Source organism: Pteropus medius, unplaced genomic scaffold (genome assembly GCF_902729225.1).
Source record: "Pteropus medius unplaced genomic scaffold, Ma_sr-lr_union100, whole genome shotgun sequence".
Classification (NCBI taxonomy): domain Eukaryota; kingdom Metazoa; phylum Chordata; class Mammalia; order Chiroptera; family Pteropodidae; genus Pteropus; species Pteropus medius.
In genome coordinates, this window is record NW_024342473.1 from 18,040,062 (window position 1) to 18,064,264 (window position 24,203).

General features: G+C 33.9%; 1 protein-coding gene across 1 annotated transcript in view; it reads left to right on the forward strand.

The window, feature by feature from the left end:
- The window catches only part of ADAM10 (ADAM metallopeptidase domain 10), a 110,567-nt gene that overhangs the window by 22,736 nt on the left and 63,628 nt on the right, over positions 1 to 24,203 (forward strand). Inside the window, exon 2 of the mRNA XM_039865472.1 lies at positions 6,922 to 7,072. Coding sequence (XP_039721406.1) covers positions 6,922 to 7,072 — 151 coding nt within the window. The remainder of the gene's footprint in view (positions 1 to 6,921; positions 7,073 to 24,203) is intronic.

Here is a 24,203-nt window from a genome sequence, read left to right on the forward strand (position 1 = left end):
TCTGCAGAGTGAACATATGAGGAAACTCTCTGAGGCCAGGGGAAGAAACAGTGCCTTTTGTTCACGTAGTATAGGAAATGGTACCTGTTCTCAATGGCCAGACTGGAAAAGTCTCATAATTTGTGGAACATTGGGTGGAGTACTCAAATTGGTCTTGCCTCAGTAGTGGGGAATACACTGAGCATTCATGGATGCATGACCCCAAAAGATTAAACTGTTTCCAGGTAATTTTACTTTGGTAATAAAGCTTAAGAATGTTTTTAAGAATACAAAAAATGGCTAGAACCCAACAAGGTGAAATTCACAATGTCTGGCATCTATGCAGTGAAAGATTATGAGTCATACAGGAATAAAGCAGGAGAACACAATCCATAATGAGAGCAATAAACAATCAGTTTGAACCTATCCAAAACTGACACAGGTATTAGAATTTGTAGATAAGAACATTAAAAGAGTTATAACTGTGTTATGTTTAAAAAGTAGAGACTTAGAAGATATGAAACATACAAATCTAACTCCTAGAGATGAAAACTACAGTATTTTCCATGGAAAGTACACTGAATGGCATAAAAAATAGATTAGACATTGTAGAATATTAGTGAACTAGACGACATAGTAATAAAAATTATTCATGTGACATGGAAAAAAGAAATTTTGGTAACTATGAAAAGACCATCAGTGGCTGTAGGAAATGTTTGAGTGACCTAATATACTTATAACTGGAGTCCTTGGTGGGAGCGGGGGGGGGTGGTAAGGTGAAGAGAATACAAATTTTTTTTTGAAAAACTATACATCTATAAATCCAGTAAGTTTGCTGAAACTAAATTTCAAGAAATACAAAGAAACCAAACCACATCACAATGAAATTGCTCACAGTCAATAATAAAGAGGAAAATCTTAAAAGCTACTGGGGAGAGAAAAGGCATTATAGTCAGAGAACTAAAGATAGGGATGACAGATTTCTTGTCAGAAGGAATACAAATGAAAAGATGGTCGAACAATATTTTAAAAGTTTAAAACAAAAAATACAAACCTGTCAGCCTGTAATTCTTTGCCCAGTAAAAATATCATTCAAAAATGAAGACAAAAATAGAGACATTCAGACATATAAATGCTGGAAGAGTTCTTCACCAGGAGAAGAAATGTTAGAGGAAGTCATTCAAGTAGAATGGAGGTATGGATCCATACAAAGGAATGAAGAGCCCTGGGAAAGATAGAGAAGATTTTTTTGTGCATGTGTAATTTTATCTCTTTAAAAGATAATTGTCAGTTTCGGATTTCTGGTCAAGATGACAAAGTAGGTAAGTGCTGTGTTTGCCTCCTCTCACAACCACATCAGAATTACAACTAAACTGCAGAACAGCTATCATTGAAAATTACCTAAAGTCTAGCTGACTAGAAGTCCTATAAATGAGGACATACAGAAGGGGCCACCTCCAGACTGGTAGATGGAGTAGAGATGTAGAACAAACTGGTCTGCATGTGGCATTTGAAAATTGAGAGGGATATCTTGGCTTTGGGGGCCCCCTGGAGAAGTGAGGTGTCCCAACCCCATGTTGGGCTCCCCAGCTTGGGGTTTCAGTGCTGGAAAGAGGAGTCCCTACAAAATCTGGATGTGAAAATAGTGGAGATTATGGCTGAGTGGGGCAGAGGGCTGTGGAGGACCTGTGCATGGAGTTACAGGTAGACTTTCTCTGGGCTCTGGTGCTGGGGCAGCGGCTCATAGGGCACCAGGGGCATACGAGGAGGAACTGAATTATCTGGCTTCAGGGTGAGGGCTAGAGGGGGAGCTTTCTTCCAGACATAAGTGCTGGTGGAGGCCACTATTTCTTTATTGGGCCCTCTCCCCACCTAGTGTGCAGATACAGGTGTCACAATATCTGCATCTCCATCAACCTGGCTAACGCTGGTCTCTCCACCCTGGTGATTCCCTGCAACCTTGCTACTCTCAACTGGCCAGCCCACCTAAACCACTTCTAGTGGCTTTTCCATTCAAATGGCCTGTCTTGGCTCATGCTGTGGACTTTGCTAAAATCTCTTAAAGGTTCACAAAATTCAGACAAGCAGCATCTGGCTTCTGTGTATCCTGTACTACTTGCCAAGCAGCCTCAAGGCTGATGCTAGTGGCAGCCAGCCTCAGTTCATGGCTTTACCTATTGAGGCATCTCCAAGCCCAGCATGGGTGGTGGCCATCTGTGGATTGCTTGGTGACTCCTGCCAGGTGGCCCAGGGGAGGGAAGGCTGTGGCTGAATTTGGCCTGCAGCAAGGCCCCTCCCTGGAGGCCCCAGCGAAGCCATGCTGGGTGGCCGGCTTGTACAGAGCCTGACCACCTCCCAGGGCAACAACAGAGGATGACATACTCAAAAGGCAGATTGGGCAGGCACCAGAGACCTGCTAAAGTGAATCCTGCTTCATAGGGTCATACCCTGTGTAATAGCTTCAACACAGTAGTCACCAGCCAGTTCTCACAACCAATCAGCCTGAGGGTCAGTGCTTCCCATTGATGTGCAAACAGCAACCAAGGCTCTGCTACAGCAGGAGGGCCACACACAACCCATACAAGGGACACACCTGCAGAACCCAGCTCTGGTGACCAGGGAGACTGTGCCCCTGGGCCCCATAGGACACCTACTACATAAGGCCACTCTACTAAGACTGGAAGAACATAGCAGCCCTACCTGATACATAGAAACAAACAGAGGGAGGCAGCCAAAATGGGGAGACAAAGAAGCACGTCCTAAGGGAAAGAACAGAAGAAGCTCCAGAAAAAGAACTAAGCAAAATGAGACAAGTCTACTAGATGCAGAGTTCAAAACACTGGTTATAAGGAGGCTCAATGAACTTAGTGGAAAAGTAGATGAACTCAGTGAGAACTTTAACAAAGAAAACATAAAAATGGAAATAGAAAACATAAAGAACTAGTCAGAAATGACTACAAGAACTGAAATGAAGACTACGTTAGGAGGACTCAACAGTAGATTAGATGAAGCAGAGGATTGAATCAGATTTAGAAGATAAGGTAGCAGAAAACACCCAATCAGAACAGCAACAAGAAAAAAGAATCTGAAACAATGGAGATGATTTAAGGGACCTCTGGGACAACATTAAGTGAACCAATATTTGCATTATAGGGGTACCAGAGGAAGAAGAGAGAGAGCAAGGAATTGCAAAGTTATTTGAAGAAATAGTATTGGAAAACTTTCCTATCCTGGCGAAAGAAATGGACATACAAGCCCGGGAAGCACTGAGAGTCCCAAACAAGATGAACCCAAATAGGCCCACACTAAGACACATCATAATTAAAATGCTGAGGGTTAAAGACACAGAATATTAAAAGCAGCAAGAGGAAAGCAGTTAGTTACCTACAAGGGCGTCCCATAAGAATGTCAGCTGATTTCTTAATGAAACTTTGCAGGTCAGAAGGGATTGACAAGACATATTCAAAGTGATGAAAGGCAAGGACCTACAACCAAGATTACTTTGTCCAGCAAAGCTCTCATTTAAGATCGAAGGGCAGATAAAGAGCTTTCCAAACAAGAAAAAGCTAAAGGAGTTCAACACTAAACCAATGTTACAAGAAATTTTAGAGGGACTTCTTTAAGAAGAAGAAAAATAAAAAATAAAAAATATGAGTAATAAAATGGCAGTAAGTACATATCTACTAACAGTTACTTTAGATGTAAATGGATTAAATGCGCCAATCAAAAGATAAGGTAGCTGAATGGATAAGAAAACAAGACCCTTAAATATGCTGCCTACAGGTGACTCACTTCAGATTGAAAGACTCACAGACTGAAAGTAAAGACATGGAAAGAGATATTTCATGAAAATGGAAACAGACAAAGCTGGAGTATTAATACTCATACCAGGCAAAATAGACTAAAACAGAGGCTATAACAAGAGACAAGCAAGGACCCAGTAATTCCACTTCTGGGTATTTATCCAAATAAATCCAAAACAACTTTGTAGGGACATGCGAATCCATATGTTCTTTGTAGCATTATTTACAGTAGTCAAGATATGGAGGCAACCTGGGAGTCCATCAGTGGATGAATGGATACACACACACACACACACACACACACACTGAAATATTACTCAGCCATCAAAAAAAAAATGAAATCTTGCCATCTGCAACAACATGCATGGACCTAGAGGTTATTGCGCTGAGTGGAGTAAGTCAGATAGAGAAAGACAAATGCATTATGATTTCATTTATATGTGGACTCTAAAGAGCAAAATAAAAAAATAAACAAAATAGAAACTCGTAGATACAGAGAACATTTTGATGGTTCCCAGACGGGTGGGGGCTTGGGAGGATGAGTGAAAAAGGAGAAGGGATTAAGAAGCACAAATTGGTAGTTACAAAATAGTCATGGGGGTATAAAGTCTAGCATAGGAAATATAGTCAGTAATATTATAATAACAATGGTGTTATAAGGGACTGGATTTATCTGGGGTGATCATGTTATGAATCCATAATCACTATGTTGTACACCTGAAACTAATATTGTATGCCAACTTATTGAAAAATAAAATATTAAAAAATAATTGTCAGTTTAAAACAAAACAGTGATAATGTATTGTGGGGTTTATAAGATATACGTAAGTAAAATATATGACGGCAGTAGCCTAAAGGCTAGGAGGAGAAAAATGGAAGTATACTACTGTGAAGTTCTTATACCTTAAGTGTTATAATACCACTTGAAGGTAGGCCAGGATAAGTTACACTGTAAACCCTGAAGCAACCACTAAAAAAACCAAACAAAAAGTTTCACTAATAAGCCAATGAAGGGATAAAATGGAATCATAAAAAAGAGTCCAAAAGAAGGAAAAGGGAACAAAGAACAGATGAGACAAAGAGCAATAAATAGCAAGGTGATAAAGTTAGACCTAACCACTTTAATATCTACTTGAAATGTAATGATCTAAATACCCAGTTAAAAGGCAGAGATTATCAGATTGTATGAAAAAGCAAGATCCAACTATTTGCTGCTTACAACGAAGTCACTTTAAATATAAAGACACAAATATGTCAAAACTAAAAGGATGGAAAAAAATATACCATGCTGGTAAAAAAAGAATGACTATGTTAATATCAGACAAAGTAGAGTTTAGAACACAGAATGTTACAAAGAATAAAGATCATTTGATAATGATAAAGGAGAGAATCCAAAAGGCATAATAATTGTTAACATTTATGCATGTAATAACAGCTTCAAAAATCAGTGAAACAAAGAACAAGAAGAAATAGCAAAGTCCCAATCATAAAAGATTTCAATACCCTTCTCTCAATAAGAGAATAAGGAGATATAAAATTAGGATAGAGAAGACTTGAATTAACCAGCTTGACCTTGTTAACTCCATAAGAACAGAGGTTGACATTTCCAGAACACTTACCTATTAACAGCAGAATACACATCTTTTCAAGTGCACAAGAAATATTTGCAAAGATAGACTATATTCTGCATCATCAAATAGTCTCAGTGTATTGAAAAGGATTGATGTCATACAAATATATATTCTGACTTAGTGGAATTGAATTAGAAGTCATTAACAGAAAGCTAACTGAAAAATCCTCAGTATTTGGAAACTAACAGACTTCCAAATAGCACATGGGTCATAGAAGAAATCAAAAGGGGGGAAAAAAAGTATATTGAACACAATGAAATAGTAACACAACAGAATCTGTGAGATATTGCTAAAGCAGTATTGAGACATTTATAGCACTAAAAACCTGGATTAGAAAAGAAGAAATGTTTTGAATCAGTGAACTCACTTTATGAAACTAAAGAAAGAAAAGCGATTAAACTCAAAGTAAGCAGAAGATATAATGAAGACCAAAGTGAAAATCAACAAAATGGAAGACGAATAATGAAGGAAAATTAAAAGAAAATCAAAGTTGATTCTTTTGAGAAGAGCAACAAAATCAATAAATCTCTAGCTATGTTCCTGATCAGGAACAAGAGAGAGAATATGTGGATTCTCAATGAGAGAGGTAATATCACTACAGATTCAAAAGATACAAAAAACATTATAAGGGAATATTATGAACAGCTTTATCTACATAACTTCAGCAACTTGGGTAAAATAGACAAATTCGTACCAAAGCTGACTCAATAAATAGATAACTTGGATAGCTCTTTAACTTTATTGAAATTGAAATTATAGCTATTATGTAGCATATATATAATACATATAAATCTATATTGAACTAGAAATTGCAGTTAATAACGTTTTCACAAAGAAGAGGCCAAGATTGCTTTACTGGTGAATTCTACCAAACACTTGAGGAAATAATACCAATTCTACGTAAATTTGTCCAAAAAATTGAAGAAGAGGTAATAACTTTTGAACTCATTTTTTACCCTGATATCAAAACTTGACAAAAGACAGTAAGTACAGGAAAAGAAAACTAAAGACCAATGTCTCTCATGAACATAAATAAAAATTTTAAATTAGAGCAAATTGAATCCAACAGTATTATAAAAGAATACACCATGACCAAGTGGGATTTATTTCAGTAATGAAAGATTGGTTTAACATTAGAAAATCAGTCAATTTAATTTGCCATATTAATAAACTAAAATAAAAAAAAAGAATAATAATCTTAATAGATAAAGAAAGATTAGGTGACAAAAGCCCACAGTTATTCCTGATAGTTTTTATCGCAAGTATGAGTAGAAGAGAACATCCTTAGCCTGATAAAAGACATCTACGACAAATCTATGGCTAACATCCATACTTTTGTGTATGGTTGAAATTCCCATTAAATTTTTAAGAAAATATGTGAAAATAAAGTATTAAAGTCAGTTAGAAAATTTTCACATATATTTGTAGATATTTGAATAATCATAGAATCATATTAGAACTAGAATGGGCCTTCAAGATGATACTAATTCAAACTTTATTTTTCATAGGTCAGTATGGAAATCCTTTAACTAAATACATTAGACATTATGAAGGATTATCTTATGATGTGGATTCATTTCACCAAAAACACCAGCGTGCCAAAAGAGCAGTCTCACATGAGGACCAGTTTTTACGTCTAGATTTTCATGCTCATGGAAGGTAAGTAAATTTATTCCTGACTGTGTTTGAAGTTCTCCTCTAGTCAATCTAAGTTAAAATAAGAAATTTATACCCTTAATTTTCCTTCTTTAAATGGAAAAGTCCCCATTTGGAAATTCAGCTTACATTGGAATTTGGTATATACATTAAAAAATGTTTTCTTTTAAAATGGATTGCCCTTTTTATATTGTTAAAGAGACAATCATTTATATATTTTAAATTTATAAATCAGATCCTCTATTGTATTAGAGGAAATGTCTTTAAAGAAGATTTTGTTTATAGTTTTTCACTACTTTTTATGTGTTTTATGAGCAATATATCTGTCTTCTGGTACCAACAGTGAAGGTAGCTGGTTGTTTGCCATTGAATAAATCATTTAATATCTTATTAACTCAATTTTATCAGCTCTAAAATGACAACTTGTATATAGATTGCCTACTATACTGCTCAATTCTCAGAATTGTTAAGGGATAAAGAAAAGGGAGCCAGGGGACAGAGGTAAAAATCACATTAATTAGTGCCTGTTGTGTTCCAGGTACATAGATGCTTTATATGCATTTATTAATTTAATCTCTCAACACCCAAATGAGTTAAATATCTTTTTATATTCGAGGAAACTAAGGCTCAAAGAAATTGATGTCTTTAAAATTATATAGCACAAATTTGACCCAGACCTGGCTGACTCAAACCCTATATTTTTATCTTTCTGTCTGTTAAGGATATCTAGATACAAAAGTCTTATTCTTTGTCAGACACTCTAACTTGTCTGCTGTAATTAGTAAATCTCTTCCTTTTGTACTTTTTCTACTGGTGCAATCCTGATTTACTATTCATCTCCTCATAGGTTTCCCAGCTTCCATGCCGTTTATCATTAAAGCTATCCTATGTACTACTACAAGATGACTCTTCCTTGAATGCTTCCTTTTTTATGTCAGCTTATTGCTCTAAAGTCTTCAATAAATGATTGTTAGCCATATTTCTTAACTTGGCTTTCAAGAGTCTCTGTAAATTAATTCTAGTCTATTATTTAACTTTACTCCACTTGCCAACATTGTGTTTCACCCAGAATGGTCTTCTGATTGCTAATTAAACCATGTACAGTTTGTTCTCCGTGTCATTTATCTTAAATAAATTCTCATCATCTTTTAATGCACAATTCAAGTTCTACTACTTTGAAGCTTTATCTGTATCTTCCTCTGAACTTATAAGTTACTTATCTGTATCATTGGCATTATATTCATTCTCTCTTTCTTTTCATGTGTGTATTTCTTGTTTATTTTACTATAACTGTGTTTTTATTCTTCACAGGCAGGCAACCTGGCTATTATTTAGTATGTCCATTATTTGTACTTTCAGTGCAGATGCTTAAGGAAGATTTTAATGGATGAAAAATCATATAATAAGAAATGCTATGAAACAATTTGTACATGGAAATAAATGTACTACTTATTTTCCATATTACAAAGTAATGACCATTTTAGAAAAAAGTACATACTTGTTATAAAATCTCATACTTTGGTTTGAAGGAGGGAAAAAAGATTCATTCATGGTCTCTTTTATAGATAAAATTTTTAGTGACCCTTAACTTCAGGTAATTTATAATTACCCATTCTTTATTAGTACCATGAAATAATATGCAATCAGTAAGTCTCCCTAAGGTTTTAGTGACCATCTCAAAATAAATTTAATACTACCTTCCAAATATGGTGTGACAGCTAAAAGGAAAAATTTGGATTCTAGCTACCTTCAGTTGGGTACCATGTTTCTATTACATCATTAGAGTTTTGTTAGATCTATCACATAATTCATATTGAACATGTGGCAAAACCAAATCTCTACCTCCTTTCGTTGTTTTTAGCCTGTGCGTGTGAGTCAATAAGACAGAAAGAGCAAGTGTGTGAGTGTATGCCGTTATTTAGTTATCCAAAAATATTTATTGACTGCTAGTTAAAAGTTACCTAGTTTAGGTTGTTGGTGATACAAACATAAATCAACCATAGATCTAAAGGAGCAGCAAATTGTGCGTAAGTCATTGTATAAGAGGAAAATATGATATCATGCTTTAGTGATAAAATGCTATAGCTATTCTAAGGATGGAGAACTTACTTCTGAGGCCTTCAGCAAAGGACTTGGAATCCAGAGATCTCATGCTCTGTATAAGTGATCATCTTAGGTGCTTTTAACAAATCTATTTAATTAACTATACATGCACACACATCACATAGACACATATATACACACATATATGTTACATTTTCTAGAATAGATCCAAATTCAGATATTTTGTCTCAATTCTTATACTTGTGTATTCACACTGTCTCAGAATTTGTGCCCTTAAATATGATCCTTGTAACAACCTTCCAACATCCTTTTCTTTGGAATAGACCTACAAAATGACTTGGGCGATATAATTATACATTTCTTGCTAAGTCTCTCCTTTTCCTCCACCATATGCAAAAAGTTAGTTTTGGTACCTTGCAACCCCTCCTAAACAAAATTTGCATCTGTGTACAAATTATTGGTTATTTGGTTAATAACAATTTGTAATACAAATGAAAAGTGATTATGATAAAGCAGCATGTATTGATTGGAAGACCGAGCTTTATGAATACTGTTTTGAGGTGACTTTGGGCTATGGTTAGCTGTAGTCCAACTTATATAGAATGTGTACTGATCTTGTGTATTGTGGCTAGACTTATAATCTAATTTTCATCTTTTAAAAAATATCAAGTAGAGATTTGTTATTCCTGACCATATAGTGGAGATTAGTCCCCTAGAATCAGATCAGTATACTTGAATAAATTACAGAATTCAGTAAATACTGTGCAAAGATTAATATACTTGAAAAGGGTTCTGCTTATTTGGACAATTATGACTTGTATCTCTGGGTGCTAGCACAGCCTCGTGTGTGTGTGTGTGTGTGTGTGTGTGTGTGTGTGTGTGTGTATGCACGCCTGCACACTCGCACACACACATTTCAGTAAGAAAGTCATCTTTTGTGCTGTTTTATGCCTAAGCTTCAGGCTGACTTCCAGATTTCCTTAAGAAGAAAGGGTGTATCACATCCCAGGTTTACAGATGTTAATGTCCAATGAAGAAATGTCAATATTCTTTAGCCCAAAGTCTATTCTTAAGAATTCCATGAAAAACTGTTGCTCTTGAAATACAGTTTAAAGTTGTTTGAAAATAAAAGTATCCTGTGAACCAGTGCTACAGTTATTGAGGAAAGATAGGTATTTTGAAACATGCTTCATTTATATTCATTAGAATATTGAAATATTTTGATAATAAATACTAGGGTAAAAAAATACTTAGCTTTGCTGAGAAATTAAGAACGTTTTCTCAATTTTAGAAATTCATTTGGATAAGTTCTGATAAATGGAATGCTTGAGTTATTACTGAGAGCATTGCCTTGAGAGCATTGCTTTTCTTCTATGCTCACTTTGCAATAAGTATGTCTATTGTGGCATTTATTAATTTTATCATAACTTTGTTTACATGCATATATCCTCTGTTCTTAGTGACCCTGAGTTGTATTCACCTTTTTTACATTGATGGTGGTCATTTAAGTTATATTGAATGAGCGAATGAATGAAACATTATGAAGGGAATACAACATTTATAAGCATAAAGGGCTGACAGGAGAAGTATAACTAATACTTTTGTTTAGGTCTGGCCCTCACCATAGAGTTGCTTATGGCATATTTGATTTGATGAATAATGTACACTAAAATAGTGGGAAATTGATTTTCAGCTTAAGTATTATATAGTCTGTAATATCTTATCCTCTTTAGCAACTGTTCTTAATCAGTAAGTAGTAGGCAGATTTGTCATTTTGTGCAATGCAGGATTTTAAAAATAATTGTGGAAAATTTATTCTTTCTCAGTCGTTTTGTTCATGTGAAAATGTGTGATGTACCAGGGACTGTTGTGATTCCTTTTCCTTATTCTTCTTTGATACTAGTAAATAACATGTCATATTCTGCTGTTTCTGGCTTAGCTGTCATGTGTTTTAGGCTTGTATAATACCAATATACTGCAGTTTCATTAGGAATTTTGCTTATGTGACTTTCATAAAATGTAAATTTTATATTGTCTAAGTCTTGGTTCTATATAATAGGATGGAATATCATTATGGTCCTTTATTGATCTAAATGAAAGTTTAGGATAAATATCTCTCGGATTTATCCAAGAGTATTAGGATAGCAGGAGAAAAACTTCATTGCAAGATTGTAGAGTAGTGATCTTTAGTATAGTTTATACTGAAATTCTAATGTTGTATATATATATTTTAATTTATGCCTTTCGTTGGCAACCGTCGTTGAAGAGAAGCAGAAGGGATCATCCCACTATTCCTCCTTCCTAATAGAACTTATGTAAATTTTCTGAAATGCTGCTTCATAGTTGTATTTTAAAAAAATAAGTAGAATATCTGAGAACTCTGATATAATACAGTTTATCTTTTTTGTAGGAAATATGTATATACTCTTATATTGAATTATGTTTTTTCTTATGTGTATATACAATTTTAAACTTTTTTCTTCATGTTTTATTTTCCAAATTATGTACTTTTGGGCAGTCATCTTGTTTTTATTTTCTGAACTTCTCACCATTTTGCTAACTTTACTGCCTTTTATAGATTTGGTGTTCACAACTACCAACTTTGCATTTGAGTGGGAACCCACTTAGTAAAGAAACTTGTGATTTTATAGGAAGAATAATACAGATATTGAAACAGTCATAACCTGGGTAGAGAAAGTACTGTGGTAATTCAGAGGCTGAATAGAGTTTCCTTCTGACATGACATTAGTTACCTAGAGATTCCTTCTGAGCCTCAGTTTCCTCATTAGTAAAACCTTGACTTTTGGGCAACATAATGTTTAAGCCCCTTCTGGCTTTAAAATTCTACAAATAGTAGCACCCAAGTAACTAAAACTTGGGTGCTACTATTTGTAGAATTTAGTAGCACTAAAGTAACTTAAAAAAAAAATCAAAACACTATCAAGACAGTAATAAACTTTTTTTCCCTGCCTCTGTGTCTAATTATGTGGATATATAATCAGTTAATCAAAAATTGTTTCTACCTACTATGTGATCTGTATATAGTATAGAAGATACCACAATTTTTTCTTAAAGTGCAGTATGATGTTTTAGAGAACTTACATGTTGATTTTTTCTAATTTTGAAAAGATAGTTCTTCCAATGCCTTTTTAGAACGAATCGTTTAAAAGAAATGATCAGACATTTGATTAAAGTTTTCTTTGTGGTTTGAACTCAAGTTCTCCCTTCTCCCCAAATATGAAGATATCAAGAATGTGGCCCACATAACCTGAAAAAGGCATAGATATGTCCTTTGATTGATCTGACTGGAGTTGGATTAGTCTGGAAGTGTCTTGGGCTTTATCTTTGTCATATCATGGGCAGGGTAGCAGAAACCTAGGATACTATTAACTCCATAGACAGGCCAGCACAATTTAAGAAGCAGAGGTAAGAGTCCAGGGAGCACAAATGGATGCCAGCTCACAAAGAGGAGCAGCAGAATAAATTTGAGTTGTGTAAAAATGTTGTTGTTATGGATGTGGAAAAACAAAATTTTGAAAAATACTGATTTGGTATTGAAATCTCTTCCAACAAAATTTAAGCAAAAATTCCTGAAGGAAAATGGTATTTATTTAGTACCTAGTTTATGTCAGGTACAGTGTCCTTTAGCATATATTATTAAGTATATTTCACACTGCTCTATGTTTCAGCTGTATATTTTCTAAGATGTGATATTCTTTATTCTTACCTAATTCGTCTTTACACAGAAATTAAAAGCCTACAAATATGTATTAAAAAAATTTGAAGAGACACTGGCTACTTGAATTACTGAATTATAACAAAAAGCAAGAGCCATGTTTTGTTCATGTTAATTTTGTATTTAAGAATCTAAATTGAGAGCTGATGTTTGCTCTGAGCTTAGCTTCTTAGATATGATTTTAACATGAGATTTTAAAATTTTATATGTTTTTAAGTACTAATTAGGTTTTATGTGGAAGAGATAGAATGATTTAAAGAAAAAAAATCCTTAAACCAAGCTTTCTCTCTCCCTTTTCGAAAATGGAATAGAAGAGTGTAAAAGTGTTTTTCCAACTATTTTTAATTCTTTGGATACATCAATTCTTCTAAAAGTCAATCTAAAACAGGCTGTATCTGATAGCATATTTAATGTCAGAGTTTCTAGAGTTGATGACCTAGACAATAAATGTCAGAAATTAGGTAAATACTTAGTAGTAGAAAGTCCATCCATCATTTTCTTCAATTGTACTAAAATGTTGCATGCGCAGTTGGGTTTTTTGTGAGATGAGCACTCTAGCTAAGGTTTAATTAGGATTCGTAGCCAGTTTTTTTTTTTCCTTCAAGTGATTAAGCTTCATGTAAGTTGTTGAACTATTTTTTAAAAAGTATAGCAAGGATTTTTTTTTATGACTAAAGGTTATTTAAATATTCTATTTCATGATATCCGAAAATCCTAAAACTGTATTGAATGGATATGTTTCATTTATCGGTTTTATAATATTCTTGTTTATATTGTTTTATTAAGCATCAGTGAAATCTTGTATATTAGTATATTTTAAACTGATAAATATGTTTAAAAACCTGTTCATAATTATATATAAAGTTTTTTTTTGAAATAGCTTCTGAGTACTGAGATTCCTTACTTGGTTGTATCATAACCTCTTCTCTGATTTTTTGGAGCCTTCTCTCCTTCTTTGGGCTGACAGATATTTTTGATACTGTACATAGGGATAAAATTAAGTTGTTAATTTGCATGAATCTCTGAAATCTTAAATTATAATTACTCCTCACTAGTTAGGTTCCAAAACAGTCTGTACTGGGAGAATAATACTGAACCGACAAATATAAACATAAAGTCTAGCATATAAAAAATCATATGCATATAAAAATGTGATGGTATGGTACAAGTAGTTGCGTTATATAGCAGTTTTCATTGTCTTTTTTTTTTAAGAAACCATAAACCACAAATTGTATTAAATAGAATTTTGATCTCTAGATGAACACATGTTGTGCATTTCCTTTTCTTTAATTTTATATGAGCTATAAAAGATGTTTCTGTAGCTTTAACATGCCATACTTTACTGTCTAATTTTATATTTTAATTTATTTTAACTTTTTTATTGTTTTATATATTTATTAAGCATTTAATATATTCCAGGCACCTTAGTAGTCATCAGGAATAGAGTAGCTGAACAAGACAGGTTCTTGCTGTTGGTGGAGTTTTTGGTCTCATAAGAAAGACAAGTATTAGATTAGGGATGACAGCTGTGACTGTTGTTAAGAAAGGAATGTTCAGAAGATTGCTATGGGAATGCAAGGGGATGCATCTTGTTTGGAGATCCAGGAATGGCACTCTTGGGAAATGGCATTTAAACTGATCCTGAAAGGATGACTGAAGAAGGAGTTGGTTAGGCAAAAAAGAGGAAGAAATGTATCCTAGATAGAGGAAACAGCATGTGCAGAGATATAGAGATGAGAAATGGCATATTCATGGAGTTGAAGGAATTTCATTATGACTGGTGCTTAAAAATGTGAGGAAGAAAGGTTTCAAATGAGGCTGTAGATGTAAGCAGGAGCCAGATCTGTCAGAGTTTATGTAAGTCATGGTGACATTTTTTTTATTTAGCTGTGAAAGGTTTTTAAAGGCAAGTAACTATAAGCTTTAAAAAAAGTCCAGTCTGGCTGTGAATGAATAGTTTGGAAGGGAATAAGACTGAATGCATTGAGGCTAGTTAGGAGGCGGTTGTACTAATCCTCATGGGAGGTGATAGCCTGGATTAAAGTGGTACTAGAAGTGCTGAAGGAGAGTGAATAGGTTTGAGAAATAGTTTGAAGGCAGAATTTACGGACTTGGTTGATATGTAGGAGATATAAAGAGAAAGAATCAAGTATGACTTTTCTGGTTTGAGCATCTGAAAGGTTACTGAGACCATTTACTGAGGTAGGGAATACTGGAAAAGCTGTAAATTTGAGGAGAAATCTTAAGTTCAGTTTTGGATATGTTATGTGAAGTTCATGAGGAGGGCCTAGGAGACAGCCCTAAATGTCAACATTTGAAGAGTTAGGTACAGGAGGGGATGCAAACACTGCAGAGTGGAAAGAAAAGTAAAAGGGCTGGGAGCATGGTATCCTAGAAGCCAAGGAAACGAGTGTTTCAATAAGGGGAATGGTTAGTTGCTGCTTCTTGCTCTTGTCATGCTGAATATTAGCAATATTCATAGTCCATGTTCCTTATCTTTTAAATTTCTCTAGTTCTGTTTGATCTTGCTCGATCTAATTACACAGAGTAGTCCAGATTTGGACACTTGATAGTCACGTACAAGGGTAAAGAAATAACATTTTTTGTTCTAATTTCTAATGAATCATGATATTTTGGTTATGAGAACATATTGGGCCAGTATCTTTGAGGAACCATCCCTGCTAATTGTGTGGTGATTGATTGCAAAGACCCAGTTGTTATTTGAGTATAGCTTGGCTAATTTTTTCCTTAATATATGATGTACAAACAGATGTTATTTGCCCACAGTAAAGCTGTTCTGGCCATATACCTGACTCCCAAAATCTTATGTTTTAGTTTCACAAATAATTTACTCTCACCTGTCAAACTGAGTGAGCCTTTCACATAGTTTATGTTCAGAGACTTTAGAGGTCACTTTGTCCAACTTAATATTGAGTGATGTTTCTGAGACATGGTTATTCAACTTCACTTGTATGTGTTTAAAGTCCCCAAATAGATTTTACCTAACTGTACTTTCTGTGAACATTTAAGAATTGGTTTTATTAAAACCTTTGCTATTTTATGCTGGTTTTTTTTTTCTTTTCTTCTTTTAATAAACTATAAAGTGATAAGATGGTGCTTGGTGTCTTCTTTCTAATTCTTGTCACTTCATCATCAACCATGACTATTCATAACTATTCATGTCTATTTGTAGTGTATCAGTATCAAGTCTAGAGTAGAAGTTCTTTTTCTTCTGGAAGTTGAGATTATCTCAAGACAAATCAAAAAGCTATCAAACACTTTGCTATAGCAGAGCAGCAGTACCTCAGCTTTATCAGAAATCTAAGTGGGAGGGAGACTGAGGATAAGTCTCAGTACCCACTTACCCACAGGGAAAGGGAGACCAAAACTACTTTGATTAGCCATAGCTGGATGGGTGGAGCCTGGGAGTGGAACTTGGAGGAGGGGTTTGGATCCTCAGGTCTTCTTGGATGTGGAAAAGTAACAGAAGCAGGAAACTGTGGATGGGAGTGGAATAATTGAGGAGATTAGGGAAGAGATGATAGGTATTATTTTTAAAAAAGATCTGAAATGATGAGAATATATGGCAGAAGGGCAAGTTCCCCTCCCATTACTCAGTGCCCCCCGAAAGGGAATAGAGAATACTGTAGTTTGAAAAGATATAATCATAGAGGAGTTTTAGAGAGAGATTGCCACATAGATTATAACCTGCTAGCTGCCTGAACACATCTTCATTAATTCAACGAAGGTTTTGGAATCTCTTCTGTGTTCTAGATTCTATTCTTCTACCTTAGCTCTCACTCTCCTCCTTCTTTATACCACTGTAGCCCCAGTGATTTTTCTCCAGTACACAATGCATGCCTTTGAAATTGTAGTTCCTCTGCCTGAAACCCTTCCCCATCTTTACTCCATTACCACATAGCTCTGCTCTTTCACTTCATTCAAGTCTTTGCTCAAATGTCATCTATTCAGAGAAATCTTTCCTACCACTCTTTGTAAACTAGCATCCTTCTTTCCTCTTACCACTCTGTATTTTATCCTGCTTTGTTTTTCTTAATAGTGTTCATCACTACAAGAACAAATTCCTTCTTTCCTCTCATCCTACCTTCTTTCCTCTCTACTCATTAGTCATATGTGAATTACAGTGTGTTCTGTGAATTGTGTTGTTCATGCCTGTATTCCCCAGCTTAGCACTGTGTTTGCCCTAGTAAGTGCTCAGTCAATATTTATGGAATGAAGGAATAGCATACAATTAAGTTCATGGTTCTGATCATGTTCTTTGGATGTACACTGCCAGTTTTACGTCTTTCATTGCTTTCTTTTAGATTCCCTTCCATTGATGTGTTCTTCTTTTACATATAACAGTACTATTGATTATGCCTTTTTAAGTCAGTCATTCATTTTAGTCTTTCACTAGAAAGATGTCCTATATTTGGCTATTCTGGAGCTCCCTGAGGAGGGAACTATATCTTGGCATGGTAGAAAGATTATTGGTTATCTAATTGAAGACTTTGGTTTAGACTCAAGCTCTGATTTTATTTACGTGATCTTGGTCAAGTCAGTGTTCTCTAATTTGTGAAATTAGAAAATTTAGGTGATCTTTATGGTTTTATACATTTGATTTGCATTAAATATCTGAATAATTGAAGTCGCACTCTACTGTTAAATCTTGTCATTGTTTCAGTGTTTTATATATAGTAGTTTTGCTTGCCATGTGTTTAATTACATAAAGTCAGAAAGTATTTACAGAAACCTTTTTTTCTCCTCTCCAATAGATAAATTAACTTATTCTGTAATCATGGATAATACATGTAATCATGTGTTCTGTTACCGTGCAATTGTGGCAGATTCTTCCTCTTAGCTCTCCTTTGTATGAGAAAGACGCTGATAATCTACTGTCTTCTTTCACAGGGTAAAGCTACTCACTCTAGCTTAGGTTTAGTTTCACTTTTATCTTCCTTGGGGACTCTTGAGGATTTTCGTTTACATATTTTTGCTTATTGAAGTGATTTATCTATCTTAAGGCTATAGTTAAGCTTGGAACTAATGTTTTTCAAACTGTTGAGCACTAGAATTTTTTGGAGGATGCTCAGGTACTATCTAGTGGGGTGCATATGGTCTGACTCTGCCCTTTCTCCTTTTATAGTATGTTCTATTTTGTCCCCTCTTCTCACTTTTAAAATATTAGTTTCTTTAAGATAATTTGAAAAAAGGACTTCTGTGTTTCAAGAAGTTTACCAGTGGAAGTAAACTAGATATTTGACTCATAGTGATATTTGATATTAATATTGGCAACTTATCTTAAAAAATAATTTGGATGTGAGGCTCAAGCATCTTCATTAAGAGGAACGTGAAGGAAAAGAACATCTAGAGATATCAGGAATACCCTATCAAGTACAGTTTTGTTTCTAGGAATCACTATTCCAGGCCTACCGTAGACTTATTCCATTTAGACATGTTAGTCCTCTATTCATGAAGACAGTCCTGATCTCTGGGACTGCTGGATTACACTAACATACTTTAAAGCAAGGTTTTTGCTCCCAAGTTTCTTCCCTGTTTTGCCAAGATACTTTATTAGTTGAGGCTTTTGGTCTTAATAGGACTTCAGTTTAAGGGATACACTCTTAGCTATTGCTGTTTTCTTCTGAGAATCAGAGCCATATTGTCATTAGCCAAAATAGCAGTTGTATGGGAAAAGGCAACTCCTTTTTACTTTGTATTCTTACTATTCCAACTGTTCTTATCTATAGAAAGACACCTCTTTATATAAAGATGTAGAAGGTATATCACCTCCCAGGAACTTATAAAATCATATGCTAATGTAATTTATTTTGTTGATCTGCACCAGAGGTGGTTCTGGTACCACTATTATTTGTTTACTTTAGATGTAGATTGCTTTTCTAAAGTCTAAGAAAGGAAATCAGCATTTTTGCCACATGGTATAACTGCATCTTTAGAGCACTGAGGCTGGAAAATTGGAATTTAGTGTATTTTTTCAAACTGCTGTCATTCTTTAACTGATTTAAAGCCAAAAAGAATTATAATAAAAGTACTATAATCAAGATGAGAGACAAAATACTATTGATCCTTAGAATCAATATAGTGGTAAATCTAAGGGTAGAAAAACAGTCTCAATGCAAATAGTGTTCTTTATACAAAGTATTTTATTACCACCTTGAAGGAAATCTAAAGTTTATCTTTGATGATAGTGTGCCATATTATAATAATAAAAAAAGAGAATGAAACCTACTAAAAGAAACAGTAAAAGGAGACAGTTTAGCGTTAGCTTTGAAAGTGACTCAAGAATTAATAAAGAGAATTTCTTATGGTGGTGTTGTAAAGTACAGTTTTCAAGTGCAAGTCAAATAAGGTTAAATTTTCATTTCTATATCTTATTTTCATTTGTTCAGATTTTAAAAGGTGAATTGTTGGTGGAGACTGATAATTAAGACCACTAAAACACTCAGCATATGTTAGCTTGACTTTTTTAATCACATGCTTGAGAGGCATTTGTGGTATGGTAGAATAATATGCAGCAACCAAATACCGGGGTTCTAGTCTTAATTCTAGTCTTGTGACCTTGAGTCATCCCCTTTTACAAAAATATCCATCATACCTTCTTTGAAATGTTACTGTTGAGGATAAAATGCAGCAATATATGTGAAAGTGCTAAAAATCATAAACCTATATAACTTTCACAAGAATGTTATATAATCTCATCATTATCATCACAATATCACTGTCTCATCCAAATCTCTTGGGGCTTTACCACTAAGAAAGGTATCTCTGGTTATACAGTTTTATTTTTTACTTAAGCTTTTTGGAATACAATGATTTAAAAAAGGTATTTGTTTATTTCTATTGTAAAGTAACTTATAACTTACTATTTTAACCATTTTTAAAGGTTTTTATTAAAATAGAGCTAACATACAATATTATATTAGTTTCAGGTATACACCATATTTATTCACCATTTATATACCGAAAGAAGTGATCGCCATGATAAGTCCGGCAGCCATCTGAAACCTTACAGTGCTATCACAATATTATTGACTGTATTCCCTATGTTGTACACCACATCCTCATGACTTATTTGTTTTATGTCTGGAAATTTGAACCTCCTCCCCTTTTCTCCCCTTTTTTTGATTTTTCAATTACATTTGATATTCAATATTATTTTACATTAGTTTCAGATGTAAAGCATAGTGGTTAGTCATTTATATAATTTACAAAGTAATCTCCCTGACTAGTCTAGTATCCACCTAGCACTATACATAGTTTTTACCATATCGTTGACTATATGCCTTATGCTTTGCTTTACATCCCTATGACTGTTTCGTAACTACCAATTTGTACTTCTTAATTCCTTCACCTTTTTTACCCCAACCCCCAAGCCTTCTCTTACCTGGCAACCATCTTGTTCCTTGCATCTGTGAATCTGTTTCTGTTTTGTTTATTTTGTTCTTTAGATTCTATATATAAGTGAGATCAAATGGTATTTGTCTTTCTCTGTCTTATTTATTTCGCTTAGCATAATACCTTCCAGGTTCATTTATATTGTTGCAAATGGTAAGAATTCATTCTTTTTTTTGGCCCAGTAATATTTCATTGTATACATGTACCATAATTTTTTATCCAGTTGTCTATTGATGAGCAGGTTGCTTCCAAATCTTGACTATTGTAAATAATGCTGCATTGAACATAGGGGTACATATTTCTTTTCAAATTAGTGTTTTGGATTTTTTTTGAATAAATACCCAGAAGTGGAATTGCTAGGTCATATGGTATTTCTATTTTTAGGTTTTTTGAGGAACCTCCATATTGTTTTTCATAGTGGCTACACCAATTTGCAATCCTACTAATAGTGCATGAGAGTTCCCTTTTCTCTACATTCTCACCAACACTTATTGTTTGTTGATTTATTGATGATGGCCATTCTGACAAGTGTGAGATGATATCTTATTGTGGCTTTCATTTGCATTTCTTTGATGATTAGTGACCTTGAGCATTTTTTCATGTTTATTGGCCATCTGTATGCTCTTTGGCAAAATGTCTATTCAGGTCCTCTGCCCATTTTTTAGTTGGATTGTTAGTTTTTTTGGTGTTAAGTTCTGTGAATTCTTTGTAAATTTTGGATATTAACCCCTTATCAGATGTATCATTGGTGAATATCTTCTCCCATTCAGTATGGTGGTTTCCTTTGCTGTGCAAAAACTTTTTAGTTTGATGTAGTCCCATTTGTTTATTTTTTGTTTCCCTTCCCTGAGGCAACATATCAGAAAAAAGTAGTGTCCAAGAGTTTACTGCCTATATTCTAGGAGTCTTATGGTTTTGGGTCTTATATTTGAAATCTTTAATCCATTTTGAGTGTATTTTTGTTTATGGTGTAAGAAGCCTAGTTTTATTTTTTTATTTTTTTTGCATGTATCAATCCAGTTTTCCCTATTTTAGCCATTTTTAAGTGTACAATTTAATGACACAGTATACAGCTATCACCACTGTGCATTTCTAGGGCTTTTTCATCATCCCAAACAGAAACTATGTACCCATTTAACAATAACTCCCCATTCTGCCCTTCTACCAGCCCCTGGTAACCTTTATTCTACTTTCTAGCTCTATGAATTTGCCTATTCTAGGTTCCTCTTATAAGTGGGATCATATAATATTTGTCCTTTTGTGTCAGACATACTTACCATAATATTTTAAAGGGTCATCCATGTTGTAGCGTCTATCATTATTTTGTTCCTTTCTAAGGCTGAATAATTCATTGTGTGTGTTTACCACTCATATATGTATAATTTTTAATCTATTTGTTGATGGATATTTGGGTTGTTTCCATCTTTGGGTATTGTGAATAATGTTGTTATAAACATTAGTATATAAGTATGTTTGAGCCCCTGATTTCAGTTTCTTTGAGTAGATACTTAGAAGTAGAACTGCTGGATCATACTGTAATTCTGTTTAACTTTTTGAGGAACCACCAAACTGTCTTCCCAGAATACAGTTCTTTTTTATAAGGCAGTATTCGCTGTACTTTTTCTGACCTTTGGGCCAAAAGTTTAAACAGTTAAAGAATCAGATTATGTTTCTAGATTATTTTTTATTCAGGACTTGTTGAGAAACTAGGAAAGCTGAATGTGGTTAGTCATCTAATTTTTATTATTATTTTATAATGTGTTATACAACAGGAATATTGCAAAGGATTTATAATTTAAATATTAAAATAGCATAAAGATATGAACTGTCAAACAGATGGTAGTGGGATTAAAGTTAGGGAATTGGAATCTAGTGGCTTAGTTAATGGAATAAATTGTTTCTGATTATTCATTTATAGTTTATCTGTTTCATAGATTGTGACAGACTAATTCAGTCTAGCTTCTTTCTACCATTTACCTGCCTTCTAGGCTCATTCTTGTTTTGTTCCTTCATCTGTTAATATATATTTTAAATACAAATTAATTTCATTTTTATTAATAAAAGTGCACTTTTGGGGTATGATCAAAATTTTATTTTTCGTTTTATTATCTTTACTGCTACTTGACTCTGCGTGGATTATTGAGAACTGATTTTAAATGAGGCTTTAATCCAATATAAATTGATACTGAGAATAACGTTTTATATATAGGAGGCAATTTTCTTGTTATGAAATCAGTATCGGGATTGGAAGGGGCCTACCTCAACTGTTCTTAAATTCTCTCTGTTAACAATATTCCTCTGGGGTTGCTCTCTGCTTAGACACTTTAAGTGATATAAAACTATTTTTTTGGTGGGGTAGAGAGTATAGCATAGATTGTTCTTATATTGAACTTAAATATCTTTCTGAAACTTTTACCCTTTTTGTTTTCTGCCATGTAGAATACTAATGCTCTTGCTTATAATGGTTTTAAGGTACAGCAGTTTTGCTGAATAATAAATCTTGAATGATAAATATATTAAGCACTTGGACATTTATTGTTTAGTCCGTTTAACAAAGATATTCTTTTAGATGTAATATTAATATAGTAAATTAAAAGTATATATAATGATAAATTATTTTTCAAAATACTGTGACCCTTTAAAAATAATGTATTTATACTTGCATATATGATCAAGAATTTCCTGTCTACTAGTTGGCAGAAGTAATTTTTATGAAGAGATAGAATGTGTAACAAGAATTAAGGCAGGATTCCTGTTTGTTCAGGATAGACTCTTTTTTTTTTTTTTTTTTTAACTTTGTGGAGTTTCCATTTAGAAGATGTGTTTGACTTTGTTGGTTACTTGCTGCAATAGGTTGGAACCTTAAAGTTTTAAGGATGCCTTGTCACAGCACCTGGGAAGCCCTAGGAGTATTCTGGTGAGAGTTTTTGGCGAGTATGAGCACAGCCTCAAAACAAAATGATGCCAAGATTGACATGAAATTAAGGAAAAAAGATAAAATAGGCAATATTCAAAAAGGGACAGACACATTTTCTGAAGCTAATGAGTATGCTTTGTTGATACCTATTCACTTGAAAAGTGACTTGGGTTTTTTTTGTTTTGTTTAAAGTCAGTTTTACTGAAGTATAATTTACATAAACTATACTCATTTCAAGTGTATAGTTTGACAAATGTATATATTTGAGTAACCGCCATTCAAATCAAGATATAGAATGTTTCCATTGTAGCAGTAAATTCCTTCATACTCCTTTTTGCTCTTAGTCTCTCTCTGTCCCAGGCAAGCACTCTTCTGCTTTCTGTCACGTTATAGACAAGTTTTGCTTATTCTAGCTTTACAGTTTTTTGGAATTATACTGTGTGTACTCTTTCGTTTTCACAAAAGTGATATTTTTAGTGGTATGATCCTTTTTATTGCTAAGTAGTTTGCCATTGTATTCATTGTATGAATAAGATGTGATCTTTTTCTCTCTTATTGATAGACATTTAGGTTACTTTTAGTTTTGGACTATTATTAATAAATTTGCTATGAACATTTGTGTCCAGTTGTTTAGACATATATTTTATGTTTTCATTTCTCATGGCGTGGAGTTGTGGGTCACAGTGTTTTTATATGTTTAACTTTATAGTAAACTGCTAGTTTTTACCAGGTGATTGTACTATTTTGTACTTCCACTAGCAAGCAGTGTATGAGAGTTGTAGTTACTGTACATTCTGTTAACATTTGGTGGTTGGCTAATTGAAAATTTTGGTTCAAATTCATTGATAGAAATATGTGCAGACTTTCATGGTAGTTATGAAAGAGACTTAATATACTTTTAAGATTTTAGTAATGATAGTTAATTTGCTACCATTTATTGTACATATCCTATGTGCCAGATGCTGTGTTAATGACTTGTATCTTACAATCTCTAATCCTTA